The sequence below is a fragment of the Dipodomys merriami genome, unplaced genomic scaffold (genome assembly GCF_024711535.1).
Source record: "Dipodomys merriami isolate MVZ:Mamm:240054 unplaced genomic scaffold, mDipMer1.0.p SCAF_10, whole genome shotgun sequence".
Lineage (NCBI taxonomy): Eukaryota > Metazoa > Chordata > Mammalia > Rodentia > Heteromyidae > Dipodomys > Dipodomys merriami.
In genome coordinates this window covers 50938634-50961906 of record NW_027202271.1, presented here as the reverse complement: position 1 = coordinate 50961906, position 23273 = coordinate 50938634, and the positions used below count along the sequence as shown (strand labels likewise).

The 23273-nt window shown below is 42.2% G+C and overlaps 1 protein-coding gene across 1 annotated transcript in view; it reads right to left on the bottom strand.

Moving 5' to 3' along the window:
• The window catches only part of Utp20 (UTP20 small subunit processome component), a 100201-nt gene extending 97971 nt beyond the window's left edge, over window positions 1–2230 (bottom strand). The window contains exons 1-2 of the mRNA XM_069991163.1: window positions 2032–2230; window positions 1074–1154 (exon numbers count right to left, since the gene is read on the bottom strand). Of these exons, the coding sequence (XP_069847264.1) occupies window positions 1074–1154; window positions 2032–2076 (126 nt within the window). The 5' untranslated portion in view covers window positions 2077–2230. The remainder of the gene's footprint in view (window positions 1–1073; window positions 1155–2031) is intronic.
• Between the last annotated feature and the right edge of the window lie 21043 nt (window positions 2231–23273).

Here is a 23273-nt window from a genome sequence, read left to right as displayed (position 1 = left end):
AAATCATAGTCCAGCCCCTTCCTTTTTATAGAAGAGAACATCTAAGGAAAAGAGAATGTTGGTGGCTCACGCCTGTAATCCCAGCTACTCAAGAGGCTAAGATCTGAGGATCACGGTTCAAAGCCAGCTCAGGCAGGAAAGCCTGTGAGACTCATCTCCAATAAATCAATAGAAAACCAGAAGTGGTGCTGTGGCTCAAGTGGTAGAACGCTCGCCTTGAGCTGAAGAGCGCAGGGACAGCGCCCAAGCCCAGAATTCAAGCTCCAAGACCGATCAAAAAAAAGTTAGAATGTGATTAGAACTAAAAACCATGTAATCAAGATCATATCCTTTTACTGAGGCAAAAACTAAGCTATAGGAAAATAGTATCATCAAAATCAAAATCACTTTAAATCACAGGATCATGGATCAGCAGCAATGTTTGCAATATATGTGAGAAAATGAGAGAATCCAGTCATTAAAGCTAGCTGAGTATTGTCAACTTTAACATAACATCAATCAGTAGAATTTTTTTTTTTTTGGCCAGTCCCAGGGCTTGACCTCAGGGCCTGGGCACTGTCCCTCAGCTGCTTTTTGCTCAAAGCTAGCACTCTTACCACTTGAGCCACAGTTCCACTTCTGGCTTTTTCCGTGAATGTGGTACTGAGGAATTGAACCCAGTTCATGTATGCTAGACAATCACTCTACCACTAAGCCACATTCCCAGCCCCAGTAGAACTTTCTTCAAGGATGAAAATATTCCATACTCACACTAGTCCAAAATGGCACCAACCATTTGCACATAGCCATTTAGCACTTCACTATTATCACTTTATTCTTTTGGAGATATTGAAGCTTGAACACAAGGCCTTGAGCTTGCTAGGCTCTGTCTTGAGCCACACCCCTAACCCTTATCGAGCATTTTCAAGTAACTTAAAAATTCATTTGCCATATGTGGCTTCTATATTAGCACAGATCTAACTAACCTCGCTTTCAGAAAAGCACAGTTTGAAACACAATTCATTACTACTAACAAAACAAAAATAAACAAAAGACCAAATAATTAATCACTAGCTAACATCAAATTCTCTCACCTCATCATAGCTTGCAGTTCTATCAATACGGTGAATAATATCGATATTCACATTTCCAAGTCGTTCAGCAAATGTCAGAAACTGGGAGAGAAAGCATATTGACGACAAATCATCATTGAATTCTTATAACATATTGAGTATATGAGTGTTGCACAATAATTGCTGGTGGGCAATTTCCCTGTGGAAGTATTAAATGTAAAGCTTCTATATATAAGCACTAACTCTACTTCTAAGGGTATGCTTGGCTTTAAGTTTCAGACTTGAATAAGTGAATTTTTATTTGTCTTGCTTTCTGTGTGCTTTTTTAAAATGGATTTTAAGACAAAGAGTACGTATAAAATAGGCTGACAGGCACAGGGCCTTAAACAGATGTGCTGCGACCATTCGAAGACAGCGAGTACTTCTTACATGCTTGAGTTAGTTCTTGGAGTTGTCTGACATTTCAAGTTAAAGGGAGTGATGTCCACGCTAAACCTACGAATCTAGGCGAGCACTGACGATTATTCTCGCTGTCTCGGTACCATTTCCTACCACACCACAAGGCCCAAGGACAACCAAGTCCTGGAAAGAGACTGTCCGGGAAGCCAGTACCGGGAAGCACCTAGCTGGAAGTCGGCCACTCCCCCACCCCCTGGTCTGAATCATCCTTTTCCCACTTCTTTATGGACAGAAGAGCAGGGCAGATTCGCAGCCCGGCCATCTCCTGGGATAAATGAATTTTAGCTACGGGCTCAGTGGAATTTCCCCAAAGGACCAACTAGGACCCAAACCAGGGGCGGAAGCTGGCGTCCAAACCCCTCCCTCCTCCTCCCTCCTCCCTCCCGCTCGGGATAACGACGCCGGTGCGGGGGGCTGCCGCTGGGCCCGCGCCCCGCCGCGCCCCGCCGCCCCGCGCCGCCGCCCCTCACCGCAGAGGCAGCGGCCACCGCCAGCCCCGGACCCACGCTCCCGCGCTTACCCGGTACGTGTTCTCCGTCTTGTGGGAAACAGGCTTTGTCTTCATGGCTGCGGGGGGTGCGCCCGCGAGGGGGTCTGGTGGGGTCGAAAGGAGGCAGCCGAAGGTGGGGAGGAGAAAGTGGCTCCCAGGCCGCAGTCCCGGAGCCCCGGTGGTCAAATCTGTCTCACGTGCGGCCGGAGCTCCTGGGCGCCGCCATGTTTGGGACGGGGCGGAGTCTGCTCGGTCACGTGGTCAGAAGACGAGGAGGACGGAGCATGCGCACTCATCCCGGAAGCCGGCAGGAGGCGGGGCGGCGCTGGCGGGAGTTGCTTGAGGAGTGTGGTCATCCGTCGTAGCGACTCTGGAAGCTGAGATTGAGGATCGCGGTTCGAAGCCAGCCTGGGCAGGAAAGTCCCCGCGAGACTCCTATCTCCACTAGACCACCCCCAAAATGGAAGTGAGGCTGCGGCTCCAGAGCGCTGGCCTTGAGCCAGAAAGATGTCAGGGTCAGCTCCCACAACAGAAAGCGAGAAGGGAAGAAGAGCACCTGTCATAGGTCAGCCAACATTATGTGCCCTGCGCTGTGCACACATCATTTCCAGTCAATGTCGCCGGAATGTCTCTGTGAACGCTACGCGTGGGAAGTAAAACGCTTTTAAGCCCCTTTGTCATAACAAGAAAATCAATATTAAGCAGCTAATAATTGTCCCTCTCTCAGGCTCTACGTTTTCAGGTCCATCATGACTTTTAATTCTGACATGTATTGATCGATTACTTATTTAGGGTGATAGGGGGGATCAAAGGCACTAAGCTCCAAACTCTGATTTTTTGTTTTGTTTTGTTTTGTGCCAGTCCTGGGACTTGAACTCAGGGCCTGGGCACTGTTCTTTAACTTTCTTCTTTCAAGGCTGGCACTCTACCACTTGAACCACAGCTCCCCTTCTGCCTTTTTGGTGACTAGTTGGAGATAAGAATTTCAGAGGTTTTTCTGCCCTGGGTTGGCTTCAAACTGAGATCCTCAGATCTTAGCCTCCTGAGTAGGTAGGATTCCAGTGTGAATTCCACAGGTGCCCAGCCTCAGAAAATTTTTTTTTTCTTTTGGTGGGTAGTAGAGTCTGAACTCTGGGCCTGGGCACTGTCCCTCAGCTCTTCAGCTCAAAGCTAGCGCTCTACCACTTGAGCCACAGCGCAACTTCTGGCTTTTTCTGCTTATGTGATGCTGAGGAATCAGACCTAGGACCTCATGCATGCGAGGCAAGCACTCTACCACTGAGCCACCTTCCCAGCCCCAGAAATGTATTTTAAAGAATACTCTTTTAAACTTGTGGGTGGGGAAATGAGGGGAAAACTGGGAGAGGGAGGGAAGGGGTGACATTCTCCAAAAAAGAAATGCACTGTTTACCTGATTTATGTAATAGCAACCTCTCTGTACATCACCTTCATAGTAACAATTAAAAATGTTTTAAAAGAATACTCCTAATTTTCTGCACTGCCACTGTTTCTTTTGTTTTCTTATTACTTTAATATCTAGTACTTCACATGTTCAGAATAATTGTTCATATATATATATACAATTTTAAAATATTATTTCTAGTATTTTCCCTCACCTAGCATTGATTTGTTTTAGTATTTCTTGAACACACTAAGGCAAGGTATTATTGGAGTTGAAGAAGAAAATAATCATATTAAAAATACTTGGAAATACCGAGTCTGGGTGTTTATATCTTAGAGTCAAGAAGAGATGTTAAAAAGATAGTTTCTGTATAGAGCCTGATGTAGTGATTTGAGATAGAGGTGTGACTTGAAAGCATCTAAATACTTCAGGTGTGAGGTATTGGTGATTGGGAAAATAGCCAGCAAAGTAGAAATGGATTGGTCATGGCACAGAAAAGCCAGAAACTATTCTGAACTGAGTTGAGTGTAGAGAAGTAGCTGTTGAGCCATGACAAGGTGAAGGACACTGGTCAACCTTGACGAGTACAGTCTGATGTAGAGGAAAGAAAGTGAAATGCGAGTATATTGAGGGGCAAGTCAGATGAGGAAGGGGAGTAGGTGCAACATTTTCAGTTGTTGTTATTGACATTACAGCACAGATATTTTCTGTCATCACAAAGTTATCATTGTGAGTATTTTAGTGACTCCCTAGTATTTATGGATTATCTACTTATTTTTGTTTTTGTTTTTGTCAGTCATGGGGCTTGAACTCTGGGCCTGGGTGCTGTCCCTCAGCTCTTCATCTCAAGGCTAGTGCTCTACCACTTGAGCCACAGTGCCACTTCCAGTTTCCTGAGTAGTTTATCGGAGATGAGTCTCATGGACTTTTCTGCTGGGGCTGGCTTTGAACCATGATCATCAGGTCTCAGCCTCCTGAGTAGCTAGGATTACAGGCATGAGCCGCCGGCACCTAGCTTTATTTAGTTTTGATAGTGATGTTAATAGGACAGTAAGGAGTAGAGGGGAAAAAAGCTCAAAAAAAACTAAAAGGAAACCACATTGTATGTTGAGCATTTATCTTTACATTACTATATTGTTACTTAACTCCAGTTGGTTGGACAACATCAACAGAACATGCAGTCAAGCTGCTGGAATCAGATTGTCTGGGATGGAGGCCTGGCTCTGTCCTTGATTAGGGGTGTAATGTTGGGTAAGTTAATTACCCTTTCTTGTACATAGATGGAAGATGCTGAAAATAACTACCTCATTGGTTGTTGTGCAGAATAACTAAGCTGATGGATAAAAGGAGTTTAGAACAGTATCAGGCAACCAAACTGCACAAATTACTTAGCCTTTCTGAAACTCAATTCCTCCTATACAAAATGGAGGTGATAATCTTTTTTTTTCTTTTTTTTTTCTTTTGTCATAGGGCTTGAACTCTGGGCTCGGGCCTGTCCCTCAGCTCAAGGCTAGCACTCTACCACTGTCCCTCAACTCAAGGCTAGCACTCTACCACTTGAGCCACAGTGCTACTTACAGCTTTTTCTGCTTATGTGGTGCTGAGGAATCAAATTCAGGGCCTCATGCATGCAAGGCAAGCACTCTACCACTGAGCCACCTTCCCAACCCTAGAACCAATCTTTTTGCTAGACAGGAACTTGATCAGCCAGACATGGAGAAGCCATACTTTAAGAGGTCAAATCGGAAGTCTTCATTAGAAAGCCCATGACTGCAAGTGGACGCAGGTGCCAAAGAACCTGCAGCGCAAAATGCAGTTATTACAAAGTTTATAAAGGCAAAACCACAACAAGGCAGATGTCACATTGTATGGGGACGAGCAAAGCATGTTCCATTGAAGCAAGCTGTCTAGGGCCAACAATCAAGGACAACCAAGGGCAAATATTCTCTGGAGCAAAACTTTCCTGGAGTTAAACAACTCATGACACACCTGCAATTCAAAGACTATCACATCTATAGTGCTTAACAACCCATAAAATAGCTGCAGAACAAAGAAAGCCTTCAGTCACCTGTAGAATTCTTGGGACTAGGTAAAAATTCCCCATCATCTTTTAAGATGTCAAGATGGCAGAGAGGACAAGATGGCATTACTTAGACCCAGTATCCATAGTTCACTTTCAGATATTGTGATGATCCATAGATCATAATATTTGATGACAATATTCATGACCATCTATATAAATGACCCATCTATTCTGCACTATCTGGCTAGCTGAAAAGTTTGTTAAGAGTAAGACATCATCATGGGCATTTTCAACTTTTTATTATCTGTATTGCTCTTGAATTTAACAGTTATTTAATAAATGTTTATTGAATTATCAAGCATACAATACTTGATTTAACCCTGACAAACCCCTGAACTGGATATGAGTTATACCACAGCAATTTTTAAGATCCCTTCCAAAGGTAAGTTTCTGAGGTCAATGGAATAGCCAAAGCAGCAATTACAAACACAACTATTTTTATTAACATCTCCTTGATCCCACTTGTACCCTCTGTGCCAAGGCCTTGAATAGTCCATAATGTCCTTACTATATTTCTTTATTTCATTATAGTGCTGGATACTCTAGCTATTCCAACCTGGGATAGTTATATAATAACTCCCTCAGCCTTTCCTTCTTAAACTTTCTTAGGAATTCCTGGAAGTTTTTACATGTTAATCTTCACTTCCTTATTACTTTCCACACTGCAATTTCAAGCCAAGGGTCAGGGGGAGACTCAGAGGTGGCATGAGTCTGCTTGTAAAGTAGGCGCAATAGGACTGTAGACAGTTCAGCTTGCAGCCTTGTGTTAGACTATTCTGCAGGAGGGAGGGTATACTTGTCTGGGTTTTGGTTGCTTGTTTGTTTTTTTTTTTTTGGTTCGTTTTGTTTTTAAATTTCTGAGATAGTGTCCTGCAAATGTAGTTCAGGTAGGCCTTAATTCGACCTGTAGCTCAAGCTGGCTTTGAACTCATGGTCTTTCTGCCTTAGAGTTGGAATTATAAGCCTCATTGGTTTTAAACATGCCTCTCATAGGTAGAAAAATTACCTGAAATAGTAATTGTTACACCTTTTTTCAAGAAGATGGTGCAGTTAAAAAAGTGTTAAAATATTTGTGACACTTTTCTATCACTTGAAACACCCACATTCACATCCCACACACACATATATACATGTACACACACGCACACCATAGCTTGCTACATGGTATTTGCCTTCCTAACTTTGATTTTTCCACTTAATATTTCTGTCATGAATTTTTAGTTCTCCTTTTCCCCCCAGCACTTGGGATTAAATTCAGGGCCTCACACTTGCTGATAAAGAAGTCTATCAGCTGGGTGTCTGTGGCTCACGCCTGTACTCCTAGCTACTCAGGAGGCTGAGATCTGAGGATCAAGGTTCAAAGCCAGCCGAGGCAGGAAAGTTGGTGAGACTCTTATCTCCAATAAACCACTCAGAAAACTGGAAGTGGCACTGTGGCTCAAGTGGTAGAATGCTAGCCTGGAGCAGAAGAGCTCAGAGACAGCACCCAGGCCCAGAGTTCAAGCTCCATGACCACAAAAAAAAAAGAAGTCTATTGACCTTTATTATTTGTATTTTGTTCTTGAGATAGGGTTACCCTAACTTCACCTAGATTGACCTTGAATTCTCCATCCTCCTACCTTCACTACCCTAGTACCTGAGATTACAGGCATGAATGAAAATAAGATATAAATAAGATCAGCAGTTTGGGGCGGCTTAGTGGTAGAGTGCTTGCCTAGCATGCATGAAACCCTGGGTTCAATTCCTCAGTATCACATAAACAGAAAAAAGCCAGAAGTGGCACTGTGGCTCAAGTGGTAGAGTACTAGCCTTGAGCAAAAGAAGCTCAAGGACAGTGGGTAGGCCCTGAGTTCAAGCCCCAGGACTGGCAAAAAAAGGAAAAGATCAATTTAGTTTGCTGAAGGACAAACCTCATCTTGAACTCTTTCCTTTTCACTGTTTGAGAAATTCCCCAAATAGCCTGACCAAAAATAGCTGACCAAAATTCAAAGGGAAGGACAATAAAAAAAATTCTGTGGAATAGGACGGAGAATCTACACATCGATTTGGGATTATGTTTATAGTGAATTCCAGAGATAAACTGTGAGGCTCAACATATACTTTTGAAGATTTTTTCTTAAACACCGTATTTGAGAGATACACTACTGTTTACTGTTTCTCTGATGATGAGTAAAGCCCACTACAAAGTGGCCAGAGCCCTTTGTGTGTAGAACGTTTTCTGACACAAGACATAGAGGGGAAATTTAACCACAGAATTGGGAACTTCAATCCAGATTTCCTGACCCTCAATATAATACCCTTTCCACTATTATCAACTTTAATTCATGCTAGGTTTAAAAAAATGTGATGGTGGGTATTTGAAATCACAAAATTCTCATGACTTTTGAACTGGGTTTAGTTGGCCAAGCCATCATTTCATGCAAGCAACAGATTTTCTTTCCTCATGGTTCTTTGAGTAGAACAATATGGGAAGTAAAACTACCCTGATGACACACCCAAATCCTATAATCTGGCTGGGGATAAGTAGTATTAAGACCTTTTATTTACAAAAGACTTGGAGCTTTTTAAACAATTGAGCACATACCATCTTCTCTGATCTTCCTGAGGGCTGTGTGAGGAAAGCAAGGTGGATTTGCTTTCCATCCTGTTATAGAGAAAGAAAAAAAAATGGTTTCAGTAACATTAAGTGACTCAGCCAAGGTCACGTTCTTTTGCTTGGTATTGCCAGAATTCCTTGGCACTGCCATGTATCCTCCCAGATGATTAATAGCTGGCACTTTATCACCCATACAACATACAAGGCACTACTCCAACTGTTTTGCATATAATAACTCATTTACTCTTCTTACTAGGCGGATTCTATTATTATCCTCCTTTACTGATGGGAAAACAAAGCAATAGAGACTATGGGTACCTTGCCCAATGTTGGATAGCTTCACCACATAGTCAGAGCTAGGAACCAAACATTCAGGCCACTCTCAGCTCTCAACCACTATCTACCTCTTCAATCAAGAGGATTTGGAAGTCATTTTATGAGTCAGGTCACTCAAAGGCACAATTCAAGAGTCTCTGAGATTACCATTTAGATATCCTAATGCTCCTGTGACTGTCACTAGCCCTTCCTTTGATGTGGATGACTATTGGTCTTATTATCCATTCATGTGATAGAGACATGCTGTTGAAATTTGACCATTAAATCATTCATCTGGGTAGGGTAGAAGAAGCATAGCACTAATGCTGACCAGTGTTCAATTCATTCTTTTGCTTGATTTCACTAATAATATGCACTATCACAATAGATATATGTTGTTGTTAACTAGTATAACTGTTTTTGAAAGCACTATCTCAATTCTTTCAGGAAATCCTCCTTTTGTTAGTATTCAATCTATGTAGTTTCAATTCCAACAAATGCTCTGTCTTTAGGCTTAGATAGACAACGAGAATCTTATCTGCCTAGGGAGAAAAGTTGATCCATTCATGATCCATATTCATGATCCTGTGCAATGAAAGTGGGTCCTTAAGACTTGTGCTTACAATATTGGGAAACAAACTCTCTACTTAGTGACTACTATAATCCTGTGTAAGCTCAAGGTTGTTGGTGACCATGTTACCCTTGCGAGAGAGCAACTTGCATGAGAATGAAGCGAAGACACATAAGGATAAAAGCCAGAGGATTAAAACCAAGAAATGGAAAGAATCAAATCCCTCATAACAATATTTGACATCTAAATCTAGCTATGTCCGTCTTTGAACCAACCAAAACCAAAGCCACTACATCCCCTTCAGCAAATCTCACTAAGGTTTCTGCCACTTGATTACAAGCAGTGCTTATATACTAGAATATCTGCCTCCAGAAATAATTTTGCCTCTTACCCAATGACTTGCAGTGTAGCAGGCTTTCTATGATTCTGTACTGTGCCCTTCTCATACGGAAGCAGTACACAGCCATAGCCATATGCATACAGGTTGAGATTAGCCTGGTTCTAATCCTAGCCAGGCCACTTACTAGCTGTGATACCTTTTTATTACCATGACCCTGTAAGCATGCAGTTTGTGTGAGGCTTATGTCTTCAGGCATATGTGCAAGAGATTCCCCTCCTTCCTTACCTCCTGGCTTTGACATTATTTTGTTTTTGATAGGGTTTGAGTCTGGAAGATGCTAACTCCTGTAAGGTCTTGGCAGGATCCCGGAAACTGAAGCTCTGCACATTCTTCCAGGAAGCTCACAGAGCCACACCAAAGTGTCTGGGGTGCTGCTTCAAGGGAGTTTGTCCCCAATACACACAGGAGTTGGTGAGATGCAGGCTTTAGGAAGTTTGGGTAAGATTTTGGAATCCTGTCTAGAATCCTTGGGTGTGACTGGACGGGTCAATCTGTTGAGCTTTATTGTCTGTAGAGCAGACAATACAAACACTTCAGATAGTTTATGGGTTTACTATGATGCTCGGGACACCTCATATACCCACGTCCCTCACAAGGAGTCTAGGCATGGAGCATGTGTAATTTGGTAATCAGAATGGGTCCCCCACTCCCACCCTAAAAGTATATAATCTTCAGTTCCTTTTCCTGAAAATGAATCATATAGTACATGCACAGGCACTGAGTCCAGGGGCTGGCTCATTTTAGAGCTTCCTGTCAGTGGAGTTACTTTCTCTCCATTCTCACTCCTCCCACATAACCTGTCCTCTACTCTAAATGTCGGGACACCTCCACATCGGTTCAATTTGCCCCCTTTCTTCCTGTAATGTCAGTTTGCTGCACTTGTCACGTTGCCACACTTATTGTGTGAGCTGTGGTGTGCAAGTCTTCACTGAGTCTCTTTTAACGATGAGTAAACCTGAAAGACCCCCTCCCCAACCAACCAGGCCCTGAGCCTCTTTGTAGGGGAACAGAGTTTTGTATCTAACCAAGCTATTTCTGGCTTCTGTAACATGCTTTGCTAAGAAAATTATATTACCCCCACACTCCCCCTTTGATAACTAACCTCACCAGTTAATCAACAAGCCCACACCCTACTAACTAATCCCACCCCGCAGTCAGCCCCCTGGTGTGAGCGAAGGACAGGCGCTGACAAAGGTCACTTCCTCATACCAAGGGCGGGAGACACACAACTCGGGGCATGTACACCGAGGGACCCCCTCGAACAGTGATTGGCCAAAACACATGATTTGTTTTAAAAGGATTGGCTGCCTGCGTGCAGACCAGGTTGTAATACTTTAAATTTACTGGCTGAAAAAGCGCGGGCACTCCTGTAACGGACAGAGGGGTCCCATAAAAGGACCATCCCCGGGACTGCTCGGGGTTCCCAGCCACTGACCCGAACCTTGCGGATCTCGAGGTCACGTGCACCTGGGAACCTGGGCATGCCCAAATAAAACCCTCTTGCCTTTTGCATCTGGTGTCGTCTGACTGGTGCTTGGGGCAGGGAGGTCCTGATATGGGGGACACCCGAAGTCGGGGGTCTTTCAAACCATGTCTAGCCAACGTTTCTTTCCAGAAGTGATGGGACTGCAAGCAAAGGCGCATTCATAAAGTACCTGAAGCTTCTAATGTAATGGAGAATCAAAGTCCTATTAATACTTAACTAAACGACCAACATGACAAGAATACAAAGGGCAATTGAGGAAAAGCTGTGGTCTTTTGCCAGTTGTTAAAATCAGAGGCCAATATTTCACCCAGCGGTGACATGGAGATGCTTGTCTGAGCGCACAAATGTCTGAGAATTATGAAAGGGCTCCAGTCACCTTCACGATGGGCCTTTATCCCAAACAGAGAGAGTACCAACTGACTTAGTCTTAAAAACAAGTAGTGCTTCATATTGCAATTGAAAAAGAGCATCGGAGTCCTTTGCCTGAACTCAGGATGAGTGAAGGCAGAACATGGGGTAGCTGTGTGCCTGTCTTTCTCTGACTCATAAGAAAAAATGATTTTAGACTTGGGAAGAAGACAGAGAAAGGGGCAGGGGCAGGAACTCTTCAGTATCCACCTAATGACCCACCTGCTCCATGCACTCTCTCTCCAATCCTTTGGCTTAGTGGATACTTGGCATGGAGGAAATCTCTATGCATGCTTGATGGAGGATGTATCGCCTGGTTGTCTAAGCAAAGAGCTCCCATTATCTCCCTTTTGAACTTAAAGACCTTTAAAGGCCCTGAACAGTAAGCATACTGTGACATTACCCACCCATTCTGTTAAGTCAGAACTTAACAATGAACTCAATTTGAACCAAACATCTCCTTTCCTTCCCCTTCCTTTTCCCTTCCTTCTTTTTCCATAGGTTCTCGATCTGTAACCCAAGTTGGCCTTGAACTCATGATCCTCCTGCCAGCCTCCCATGTATTGGGAGGATCATGAGTTCAAAACTGGTACTACAGATATAAACCACGATACTTGGCTGTCAGGTTTCTGAACTCAGAACTTGAAGGTCACATTTGGGATCTTAGCCTGCTACATTGTTAGACACATTCTGAAGGCATTTAGAAAATTCTACATTTAACTATCTTTTTAAAAAATATAAATATGGTATTACTTAAGCTATAGAAGTGTTATCTGCAAACTTAATACGAACGTTAACAGGAAATTTATAAGCCTATTTAACTTCTATATACTAGACTCTAGACTATAAATGTCCTTTTATCCTTGACTCATGTGGAGTCCTGGCTATACAGCCATCTGGCCTTTCCTTCATTGGTATTTCTCTTTAAATGAGCAGGATTTTTAAGTTCCAACAAATGTCATATTAGGTTTCTGGGGTGTTTAACAAAATGCAACACACCGAATGGCTTAAACAATAATCTTATTTTCACATGCTTCTGGAGACAGCAAGTCCAACTTCAAAGTGTTGCTGGGTCTAGTTTCTTCTGTGGTCTCCCTTCTTGACTTGAAGATAGTGGCAACTTCTGGTGTTGTCACATGATCTTTCTGCAAGGTCTCCTGGTAATTTTCCCTATGGCTGATTTCATCTTATAAGGAATCCAGTCAGATGGGATTCAGGCCTACCCCAAGGCCACTTCAGTTTCATTTAATCACGACTTTGATGGCCCTATCTTCAAACACAGTCTTGATCTGATCTGCGATAATTGGTTGTTGAGGTGTGGGTTGTTGGGGCTTCAACTTATGAATTTTGAAAGGAAAACAGTTAAGCCCAAAATACGCACCAGAACAAAGTAAAACTTAATGAGTTTAGAAATACAACCAGTAGGCTCTGAGGGGATATTTTAAGTACCATAATATTTCATTGGATGATATCAGACCAAAGAGGATTAAACAAAGTTCCTGGGCCTAAATCTTTAGTGAAATTAGAGTTGGCATTCTTGTCTTTCACCCTGGATCCCAGCCATATTTGAATAAACAAGGTAGGGACTATTGCCAAATATAACTTACCCTGTGTTTGACCACAAAGTGTGAAATACTAAGTTTTTGTAAACATCACAGGATTTCTTGTCTTTGCTGGGCTATCCTACAGTTACTGGTTAAATCTCAGCCTTCCCAAATTCACACACTGAAGCCTAACCCTCCGAACCTGGGAATGGTATCCTATTTGGATAGGGCCTTTATAGAGATAATCAAGTTAAAATGAGGTCATAAAAGGGGCGGGGAGAGCTTATAAAAAAAACATAGAGGACACTGGGAAGCAGACATGCATACAGAGAGAATGCTATTTGAATTAGAAGATTGATTATGAGCCAAGGAGAGAGGCCCTGAGTAGATCTTATCTTTTCCTTACAGCTCTCACAAGGAATAAACCCTGGCCATCTCTTGCTTTTTTGCTTCAGCAGAACTGTGACACAATAAAAGTCTGCTGATTAAGCTACCCAGTTTATGGTACTTGGTGACGGTAGCCTTAGAAAACAAATATACCTACCTTTACCTACGTGGGCTCTTTACCATTTACCACAGAGGCAATTAGCAACTAGGTGCTTTGGTTCTTCAGGTAGCAAAGAGCAGAGCGCCTTAAATGAAACCAGCTCAACCTAGTTAAAGTGATGAGCAGGAATTTATTATAAGGGAAGATACCTTAGAAACTTACCTTAGACATCTTAAGGTACAGACAAAGGTGTAGACTTGGTCCTAGGAACAGAGACTCAGTTAATTCAGAGATGTTCACAGCACTGCCCATGGACTGCATTTGAGCCTTCTCCAGGCCTTGTGGTAGGACAAACAGATGGATTTCCAACTTAACATAGCTGAGGTCCAATAATTACCTGGAGAATAACCAAAATGCTTATATTAAACCAGGGTATGAGCCCCTGGCCGAGCTGATTTTTATTGTTATTCCTGTTGTCTGTGCCTTAGAACCATCATGTACAAGTGCTTTGTCACCAGGGGGATGGCAGAGGAAAAGGCCCACTTAGTTTCCTATGGCTGCTGTAAGCAAGTATCTTACACATTGGGTAGCTTAAAACTATAGGAGTTTTGTAGGGGCTGGAAAGGTGGCTCAGTGGTAGAGTGCTTGCCTTGCATGCATGAGGCCCTGGGTTCGATTCCTCAGCACCACATAAGCAGAAAAAGCTGGAAGTGGCGCTGTGGCTCAAGTGATAGAGCGCTGGCTTTGAGCTGAAGAGCTGAGGGACAGTACCCATGCCCAGAGTTTAGGCCCCACGACTGACAAAACAAAAAACAACAGCAACATAAAAAACCACTATAGGAGTTTTGTAATCCTACCTACTCAGGAGGCTGAGATCTGAGGATCATGGTTCAAAGCCAGCCTGGGCGTGAAAGTCCACCCAATAAAACACCAGAAAACTGGCAGTGGTGCTATGGCTCAAGTGGTAGAGGGCTAGCCTTGAGCTGAAGAGCTGAGGGACAGCACCCAGGCTCACAGTTCAAGCTTCATGACCGAAAAAAAACCAAACAGACAACACAAGACAAAACAAAAAACTATAGGAGTTTATTCTCTCACAATTCCAGAGGCTAAAAATCCAAAATCAAAATGTCAGTATAAGGCCATGCTCTTTCCAGCCTCTTCTAGATCCCTGTTTCTGGCTATCATAGTTTGGATATGACATATTCCCCCAGAAAATTCATGTGTTAAAGAATTGATTGCCGCTGAGAGACCTTTGGGAAGTTATTGAATCCTGTCGGCTCTGACCTAACCAATCAATTCATTATTGAATGGACTGTTGGAAAGTTGTGGCAGGTGGAAGGTGGGACTTGATTGGAGGAAGTAGGTTGCTAGGAGTGTGTCCCCCCTTGCTTGTTTGTGTCCCCTCTAGCCAGTTCTGGTCACTGTACTCTCTCTGCTTCCTGACCACCTTACAAACAGCACTTCACTCCAACACATACTCCATACCATAACCCTTGCCTCATTGTATATGGGCCCGGGCACAATGGAGCCAAGGGACCACAGACTGGAAACTTCTGAAATTGTGAACCCGCATAGTTCTTTCTTCCTTAAATGATTTTTTCAAATTTAATTTTATTGTCAAGGAGGCGAAAGTTATATATGTACATTTCTTGTCAAAATGATTTTCTTGAGTATGTTGTCCCAGTGATCAACAGGGATGAACACACCAGCCATTCTCAGCATTCCTTAGCTTGTAACTGCATCATGTTGACTGTTGCTTACATCTTTGCCTGGCATTCTTCCCCCAAATTCATCTCTCTGTGTCTGTGTATCCACCGTTTCCTTTTCTAAAGATGCTGGTGTTTGATTAGGGTTCACTCTAATGCAATATGACCTCATCTTAGTCTCTTCCTGCTGCTGTAACAAAATACCACAGACTGGGAAATTTATAAACAAGAAAATTATATTTCTTACAGTTCTGGCTCAAAGTTCAATTTCACATCAGTTCCACAAATACAGAATCATGGCTTCTTTACATGGCAAACAGTAGAAGAGGGCCTAACCCATTGCCTCCAGGTTTGCTTTAAAAAAAAAAGGGGGGGGGCCTGGGAAGGTGGCTCGGTGGCTCAAGTGGTAGAGCACTAGCCTTGAGCTGAAGAGCTGAGGGACAGCGCCCAGGCCCAGAGTTCAGGCCCCACGACCAGACCACCCCCCCCCAAAAAATAAAGCATTATCACATGCATGAGGGCACAATCTATGTATGTATGTGTGTGTGTGTGTGTGTGTGTGTGTGTGTGTGTGTGTGTGTGTGTGTGTGTGTGTGTGTGTGTGTGTGTATATATATATATATATATGGCATAAGCATGTCCTAAGTATTACATGAGAATCTTAAGTTTTTGGTTGCTAAATCTGGAAATTCAAGTTCTGCTCCTAATTTAAAGATCTGGAAGTACTTTTGATAAAGTTAAGTGTTACTACTAAGCCATATTAGCTACACCTGACATTTTTTTCAGTTACCTGTTGGATTCCTGGAGATATTTTGGTGTATCTTTGGTGAAACTGTAGTGGTTTTGAAGAAAACAAATCCTGCGAGGCACCAGTAATTAAGATGAATAGTGGAAGGGATCCCATAAGGAAACTCAGGCCCAGCTGAGGCAGTAGAATAGCTGCTGTGTTCAAGGGGTGGGGGGGATTCCAATCACACATCCGCAGTAAGCTGGGGTTGGTCACGTGCTCTCTCTGTCTCCCCTTTTCTTTCTTGCCCTCTCCTTTTTCTGCTTTATCTATCCTCTCTCTCCTCTCCCTCTCCTTTCCCCTTCCCCTTCTTCCTCCCTTCCCCTCCCCTTCCTTCTTTCTCTTTCCCACCCCCTTTTTCTTATTTTTTATTAGTATATATTAATAGTAAAAGAGGTTTCATGGTGCTAATTCCAAGGGCTCTGTATTTATAACTGCTTTAGAATCATCTGGTTGTATCGCACTTGCCGGCGTTGCTGGCCAACACCCATTTCTCAAAGGATGGAAAAGTAGATTTTCCCTCTTGATGGAAGTAGGAATGATATTACAATTTGAAGGCGATGACAGAGAAGAGGTGGGCTTTGGAGGTTGACCTGCTTGGCTTAAATATCACTGCCCCTCGGAACTCCCGTACAAATTCAGTCCCTACAATCTTCTGCCAATGGTATTAAGAAGATAAACAGTTAATCTGACTAAAGGGTTTAGAGGTGGAACCTGGAGAAGGTCATTAGGGAGGACCCTGGTGGCTTTTTAAGGAAGCGAGACCCCACACGGAGGGACATAGATGTGCTGTCACCATGATGGGATGCAGCCAAGGGGGAACCTCGCAAGAGCTTCGCCATGCTACTTGGACTTCCAAACTCTTTTCTTTATAAAGAAACCTGCCTCGGGTGTCCTGTTACAATAATGGAAAGCAGAGTAATCTGTCGCCTTTACTATCTGAAGGATGGTTTATTTGTCCCCATTTTGTAGATGAGAAAGCAGAAACAGTATAACTGACTTTCTGAAGCTCAAGAACTAGGAAATGAGAGTCCGAATATAAGCTCACACAGTCTGTTTTAGTTTTGGGTCCTTCTATCTCTTGTAGTAAATACTTCATGGTGATAGCAACAAAAACAACAAAAATTACTCTTTTTCTCATTACACAAAGCCAGCCTCAAGAAGGGCCTCAGAAATAATGTTATTCTTGTGATAAAATATTCTACATGCTTATCAATGCTAATTTTCATCGAATCTGCTGTTCTTTAAATTTTTTTTTTTGTGCCATCCCTAGGGATTGAACTCAGGGCCTCAAGTGCTGTTCATGGGCTTCTCCCCCCCACCCCCAAGACTAGTGCTTTAACACTTGAGCCACAGCTCTACTTCTGGCTTTTTGGTGGTTAATTGGGGATAACAGTCTCACAGACTTTCCTGCCTGGGCTGGTTTCAAATTGCAATCCTCAGCCTCTTGATTAGCTAGGCTTACAGGTGTGAGCCACAGGCACTCGGCTTGCTGTTCTTTCTTTTCTTTGCTTTTTTTTTTTTTTTTTTTTAGAACTAGGAAATAAGCTTGGTGTCAGTGGCTCACGCCTATAATCCTACCTACTTAGGAGGCTGAGATCTGAGGATTGTGGTTCAAAGCCAGCCTGGGAAGGAAAGTCCATGAGACTCTTATCTCCAATAAAAACCACCAGAAAACTAGAAATGGCACTGTGGCTCAAGTGATAAAGCTCTAGCCTTGAGCTGAAGGGCTGAGGGACAGTACCCAGGCCGAGAGTTCAAGCCCCACGACTGACCAAAAAAAAAAGGAAAGAAGTAGGAGATAGTTGTTATCTTTATTTGGCCAAAGTCACAGCAACAAATGCCTTCAAAGCCATCAGAGTTGGATGAAAAGAACTGCAGAGATTAAAACCCACATCAAAATGGGCAAAACAACCAGTGACACGTTGACAGCAAGTTGGTCATTTATTTTTTCCAGTGATCATTTGTCAGGGTGTCTTTCATACATTAACTTGGAACTGGGAAACGGGCTAACCTGTAAATCCGATCGTGTGAAATTAAAACCCTAAGTAAACACCTACCATGAAAGTAACAAGATAAAGCTCAGAGTTTATGTATATATTTCACTTCCTGTAGTGTCACAGCAGAACTGGGAGGGAAGCAGGGCTCTCAGTGAATGTATGGAAGCTAAATACCTCTGGGATTCAAATGAAGGAGTTAGTACAATCTGTTCAAGGTCCACAGCACTTGACACAGTGGGTACATTAGTGAACAAATAGTGAACAAAGGAGGGGGTTAACTAAAATGCAGATTCCCAGGCATGATCTGGACTGGACTCTCGCAGTGATTTGATATAACTGCTCACTGGAGCACATTTTACAAATAGCTTACAGTAGACATTAAGCCATCCTTGGATAACAGTAGGGGAGAGAAGTATAAAACCATGTCATGGCTGGAACTTGCTAGGCTTGCTTGCTCATAGCTGGCAGTCTTAATACTTGAGCCTTGCCTCTGGCCTGGGTATTTGCTAGTTAATTGGAGATGGAGTCTTGATGACTTTTCTGCCTAGGACTGGCTTGGAATGGAGATCTTCGCCTCCTGAATAGCTAGGATTATACTTGTGAACCACCATGGCTGACTACAAAATTCTTTAAGTAGTGTCATGTTTTCTACATGATCAAAAATAACTCTTAGAGTGGAAATCTTTGGTTAGTAGCTACTACTGTACTATTTTTCACTTTTGTTTATTAAAAATTAGTTCATGAAATTATTAACTTATATTTAAGAAAATCTATATTTTCCAGTGACGTGTTTGCATTTCTTGGCTTTTTCATATATTTGTGAGCTTTAAGAATTAGTAATGCATGGACTGGGAATGTGGCTTAGTGGTAGAGTGCTTGCCTAGCATGCAAGAAGCCCTGGGTTCAATTTCTCAGCACCACATCAACAGTAAAAGCCAAAAGTGGCACTGTGGCTGAAGTGGTAGTGCTAGCCTTGAGCAAAAGAAACTTGGGGACAGTGCCTGGGCCCTGAGTTCAAGCCCCAGGACTGGCAAAAAGAAGAATTAATAATGACAGCAGATAGGAGAGAGACTTGACAAATGGGATTACATCAAAATAAAACGTTTCTGCATAGCTAAGGACATAGTTATTGAACTAGAAAGACAGCCAACAGGCTGGGAGAAGATCTTTACCAGCAATATATCCAACAAAGGCCCAATATCCAAAATATACAAGCAGCTCAAGAACTAACCCCTCCTAAAGCCACTAAAACAATCACTAAATGGGCAAGAGAGCTAAGACTTTCCAAAAGAAGTAGTAAGAATGGGAGAAAAATACATGAGGAAATGCTCATCATCCCTGGCCATAAAGGAACTGCAAAGCAAAACAACTCTGAGATTCCATCTTACCCCAGTTAGACTGGCTAACATCATGAATTCAAACAACAAATGTTGGCAGGGACGTGGGGGAAAAGGAACCCTATTGCAATGCTGTTGGGAATGTAAACCATAACACAACCACTTTGGAAAGCAGTTTGGAGATTCCTCAAAAAACCAAACATATATCTTTCTACAACTCAGCCATATTATTCCTGGGCATCTTTCTAGAACATCCCAAGCCAGGTATCCTAAAGACACTTGCACATCCATATTTATTGCAGCATTATTCACAATAGCCAAGTTATGGAAACAGTCCAAATGCCCCAAAATAGATGAGTGGATCCAAAGAATGTGATATCTATTCACAGTGGAATTTTACATAGCCAACAGAAAGAATATTATGTCATTTGCAGAGAAAAGGAGGGAGCTAGAACAAATCATGTTAAGTGAGGTAAGCCAAGCTCACAGAAACAAACAGTGCATGTTTTCTCTCATATGCAGTAGCTAGACATAAAATCCACTGAGACATCATAAATTATATGGACTCTAGGCATTCACACACAGTAAGACCCAAGGAAGATACTCTTACTGGAGGAACACAAAAGCACAATGCCTATGTACATCTGATCATAAAAAATAATAGTTATCAAAATGAGCTCCAGGAAATAGAAACAACAGTTCTTGTGTTGTTTTTGTTTTCTTTTCTTTTTGTCTGGTTTGTTCATTTTATCTGTCTTTGGGAGTGTAAGGGAGGCATTGCAATGGCATATAACTGTGGGTCGCCACAGGAGGGGCATACTTGGAGAGAGCGAGGCAAGGGGTTACAGTGTTCAAAAAGAAATGTATCTGACTTATATAACTGTAGCCCCTTCGTATATCACCTTTATAATAACAATAGAAAATTTAAAAAGAATTAGTAATGATCCAGTAATACCACGCTTTTTTTTCTTCTTCTTTTTTGGGTCATGGGGCCTGAACTCTGGGCCTGGGCGCTGTCCCTCAGCTCTTCAGCTCAAGGTGAGCACTCTACCACTTGAGCCACAGTGCCACTTCTGGCTTTTTCTGCTTATGTGTTGATGAGGAATCAAACCCAGGGCAAACAAGGCAAGCGCTCTACCACTGAGCCACCTTCCCAACCTCCCCACCTCCCTCCGCCCTGCAATACCACTCTTGGGTAGATACCCTGAATATTACAAGTCAGGATAAGAGAGTAAGATAAATAAATCAGGCCCAGAGAGACAAAAGGTGCATGTTTTCTCTCATATGTGGAAGTTAGATCTAAAATACAAATACACATGATAACATATACAGGGTTTTATGCATATATACACAGACAAACTGACTAAAGGATGGTATATTTAGGAGAGGAGTCCAGTGGTGGAATTCCTCTGAACAACTGTTTAGCAACATGAATACCAGGAAGCAGAAACATGTTCAGGAAGGGGAGGACCATGGGGGGGTACACAAATGGAGGGAGGATGAGTGCGCAAATGCAGTCACTATATTCAGTGTATGGCATGTAAAAATTGAGCTATGTAGTTTGAGGGTGGGGATGGGAGGAGGGAAATGGGGAAAAACAATGGCAGTGGTGACATTGGTCAAGTTGCATTGCGCTCATACCCGACTGGTGCAATTGATACCTCTTTGTATAACTACTTAATTAAAAAAAAGAATTAGTAATGACCTGAGCTTTTAAAAAAATGTATTTTTATGTCATGTCAAAACCAGCTTTACAATGTCGGTGTGGGGGGAGAGGGGGGTATAATTGGGTGGGGGGAGGGGGGTAAAATTGGGTGGGGGGAGGGGGGAGGCGGGGAAGGGAAATGAAGGGTAAACAAAGGAGGAGGCTGCAATGCTTGGTAAGAAATGTATGCATTATCCTGCCCATGTAATTGTAGCCCCTCTGTACAGTATGTTCTCAAATAAAATAAAATATAATAAAAAAAATGAAAAATATTAAAAAAAATGAAAAAAAATATAAAAATATATATTTTTATTCTCTTTAAGTAGTTGTACAAAGGATTTGCCATTCGACAAAGCAGTTTATGAACACAATGTATCTTGATTGATGTCACCCCTTTCATCATTACCCTCATCCATATTCCTAGAAAGGCTAACTCATCGTCCAGTGAAATAAACACTAGGAAACGTGTGCTTGACAAGTAGGGAGCTGGGGTCAAGGAGAGAAGTGTAGGGCCAAGTGGACGGGGGTAGACTTCTAAGTGATCCAAATCAACTGATTTATTTGGCATCAATGACATCACTAGGAAGCAAGTCTGAAGTAGTACACCTTAAGTTAAATATAAGGTTTTTTTTCCCCTAGGAGAACATCAGATTAAATCCTGGTTCATGTTATTATTATTATTATTATTATTATTATTATTATTATTATTATTATTATTATTATTATTATTATTATTATTATTGTCAGTTGTGGGGCTTGAACTCAGGGCCTAGACAGTGTCCCTGAGTTTTTTCACTCAAGGCTAGTGCTCTACTACTTTGAGCCACAGTGCCACTATCAGTTTTTGGAAATAAGAATCTCATGGACTTTTCTGCCCAGGCTAGCTTTGAACCCTGATCCTCAGATTTCAGCTTCCTGAGTATCAAGATTACAAGTGTGAGCCACTAGTGCCCAGCTCTGGTTGATAGTTTTCTACATATTGGTGGGTATATGAAAGTGGTATTTGCAAACCATTGCTTGGTTTATTTTGTGAAGTTTTTCTTCCTTATTCAGTTGAACTGCATTTTTGTGTTCTGAGATACTAAGCAGATAGAAAAGAAGTCAGGATTTCAGATTGTGCTGCTTTTCTAGGACAGAGGTATATGCCCAAACCTATGTAGCTATATACAACTTCAAGTATCTCTTTGCGAGGAGGGCATAGTTTAGTAAATATTTTTTCTCCCATTATTCTTGGGAGGCAGTGTTGTATAGTGGTTAAGGACATGGATCGTAAAACAAGACTGGTTGGTCTTGATTCTTTTTTTGTTTTGTTTTGTTTTTGGTCTTGATTCTTAATTTAATCTCATCCACTGTTACCTGGGAAAAAGGAATATAATTCAAACACTCCTATTTGAATATAGTTCCTAACTGAATATTAAGAAAATAATTCAAAATAGGAAGTATGCATATGCTCATGAGTGTCATTCAGTTTGAATCCTAAGGGGTGAGACAGAACTGGGAATTTCTTGGGTAACACTTTTAGTTCATTCATTACTCAATGAACACAGAATATTGTGGGTACTAATAATACATCAGGCACTATGCTCAGCTCTGGGCAACTAGAAATTGCCATTTACCTTGTTCTTAGAAAGTAAAAAGTGACTCCTCCAATATTCTCAGGGACCTCTATGATGGGGTTTTCAGGTCCTTTTTTCGACAGCAGGATCCTTGGGAGGGCGAGCAGGCTCTGTGGCTCTTTCACTGAGCAAGAATAAATAATGTGAGGAGCATCTGGGGATTCCTCCATACCAACTTTTCCTTAGTATCCATCTGTGTCAGATCTATGGTGAAAAACTGCCAGTACTTTAACTGGATGGGGTCAACAGGACAAGGCTTACTGTGGAATCACACAGAACCTAGAATTTGTACTATTGTTTCTACATGTAGTTACTTTCCATTCCCTCTAGCAAGCCAAAACTAGAATAATGAGGCTACAAATTATTTACTCTGGAAATTCTGACTGTATTCTAAAGTTAAATCTGTTGCATGTATTCAAGTGTTTTCAATACTTGCAGGGCTCAGAGGTTCTTGTGGTCCATTTCATGGAACTCTCATTTGCATTAAGAACAAGAATGTGAGTTGGCACCAATGGCTCATACTTGTAACCCTAGCTACTCAGGAGGCTAAGATCTGAGGATCATGATTGGAAGCTAGCCTAGGCAGGAAAGTCTATAAGACTCTTATCTCCACTAAACTACCCAAAAAAGCCGAAGTGGAGTTGTGGCTCAAGCGATAGAGTTCTAGACTTGAGCAAAAATGAAGCTCAGGGACAGTGCAAGACCCAGGACTGGCACCAAAAAAGAAAAAAAAAGAATGTACAAGGGGGAGAATAGAGAACAAATAAGTACTAAGCACTTGCTTTATGCCAGGAAGATTATATATGTTGTCTTTGTAAGGAATCTAAAT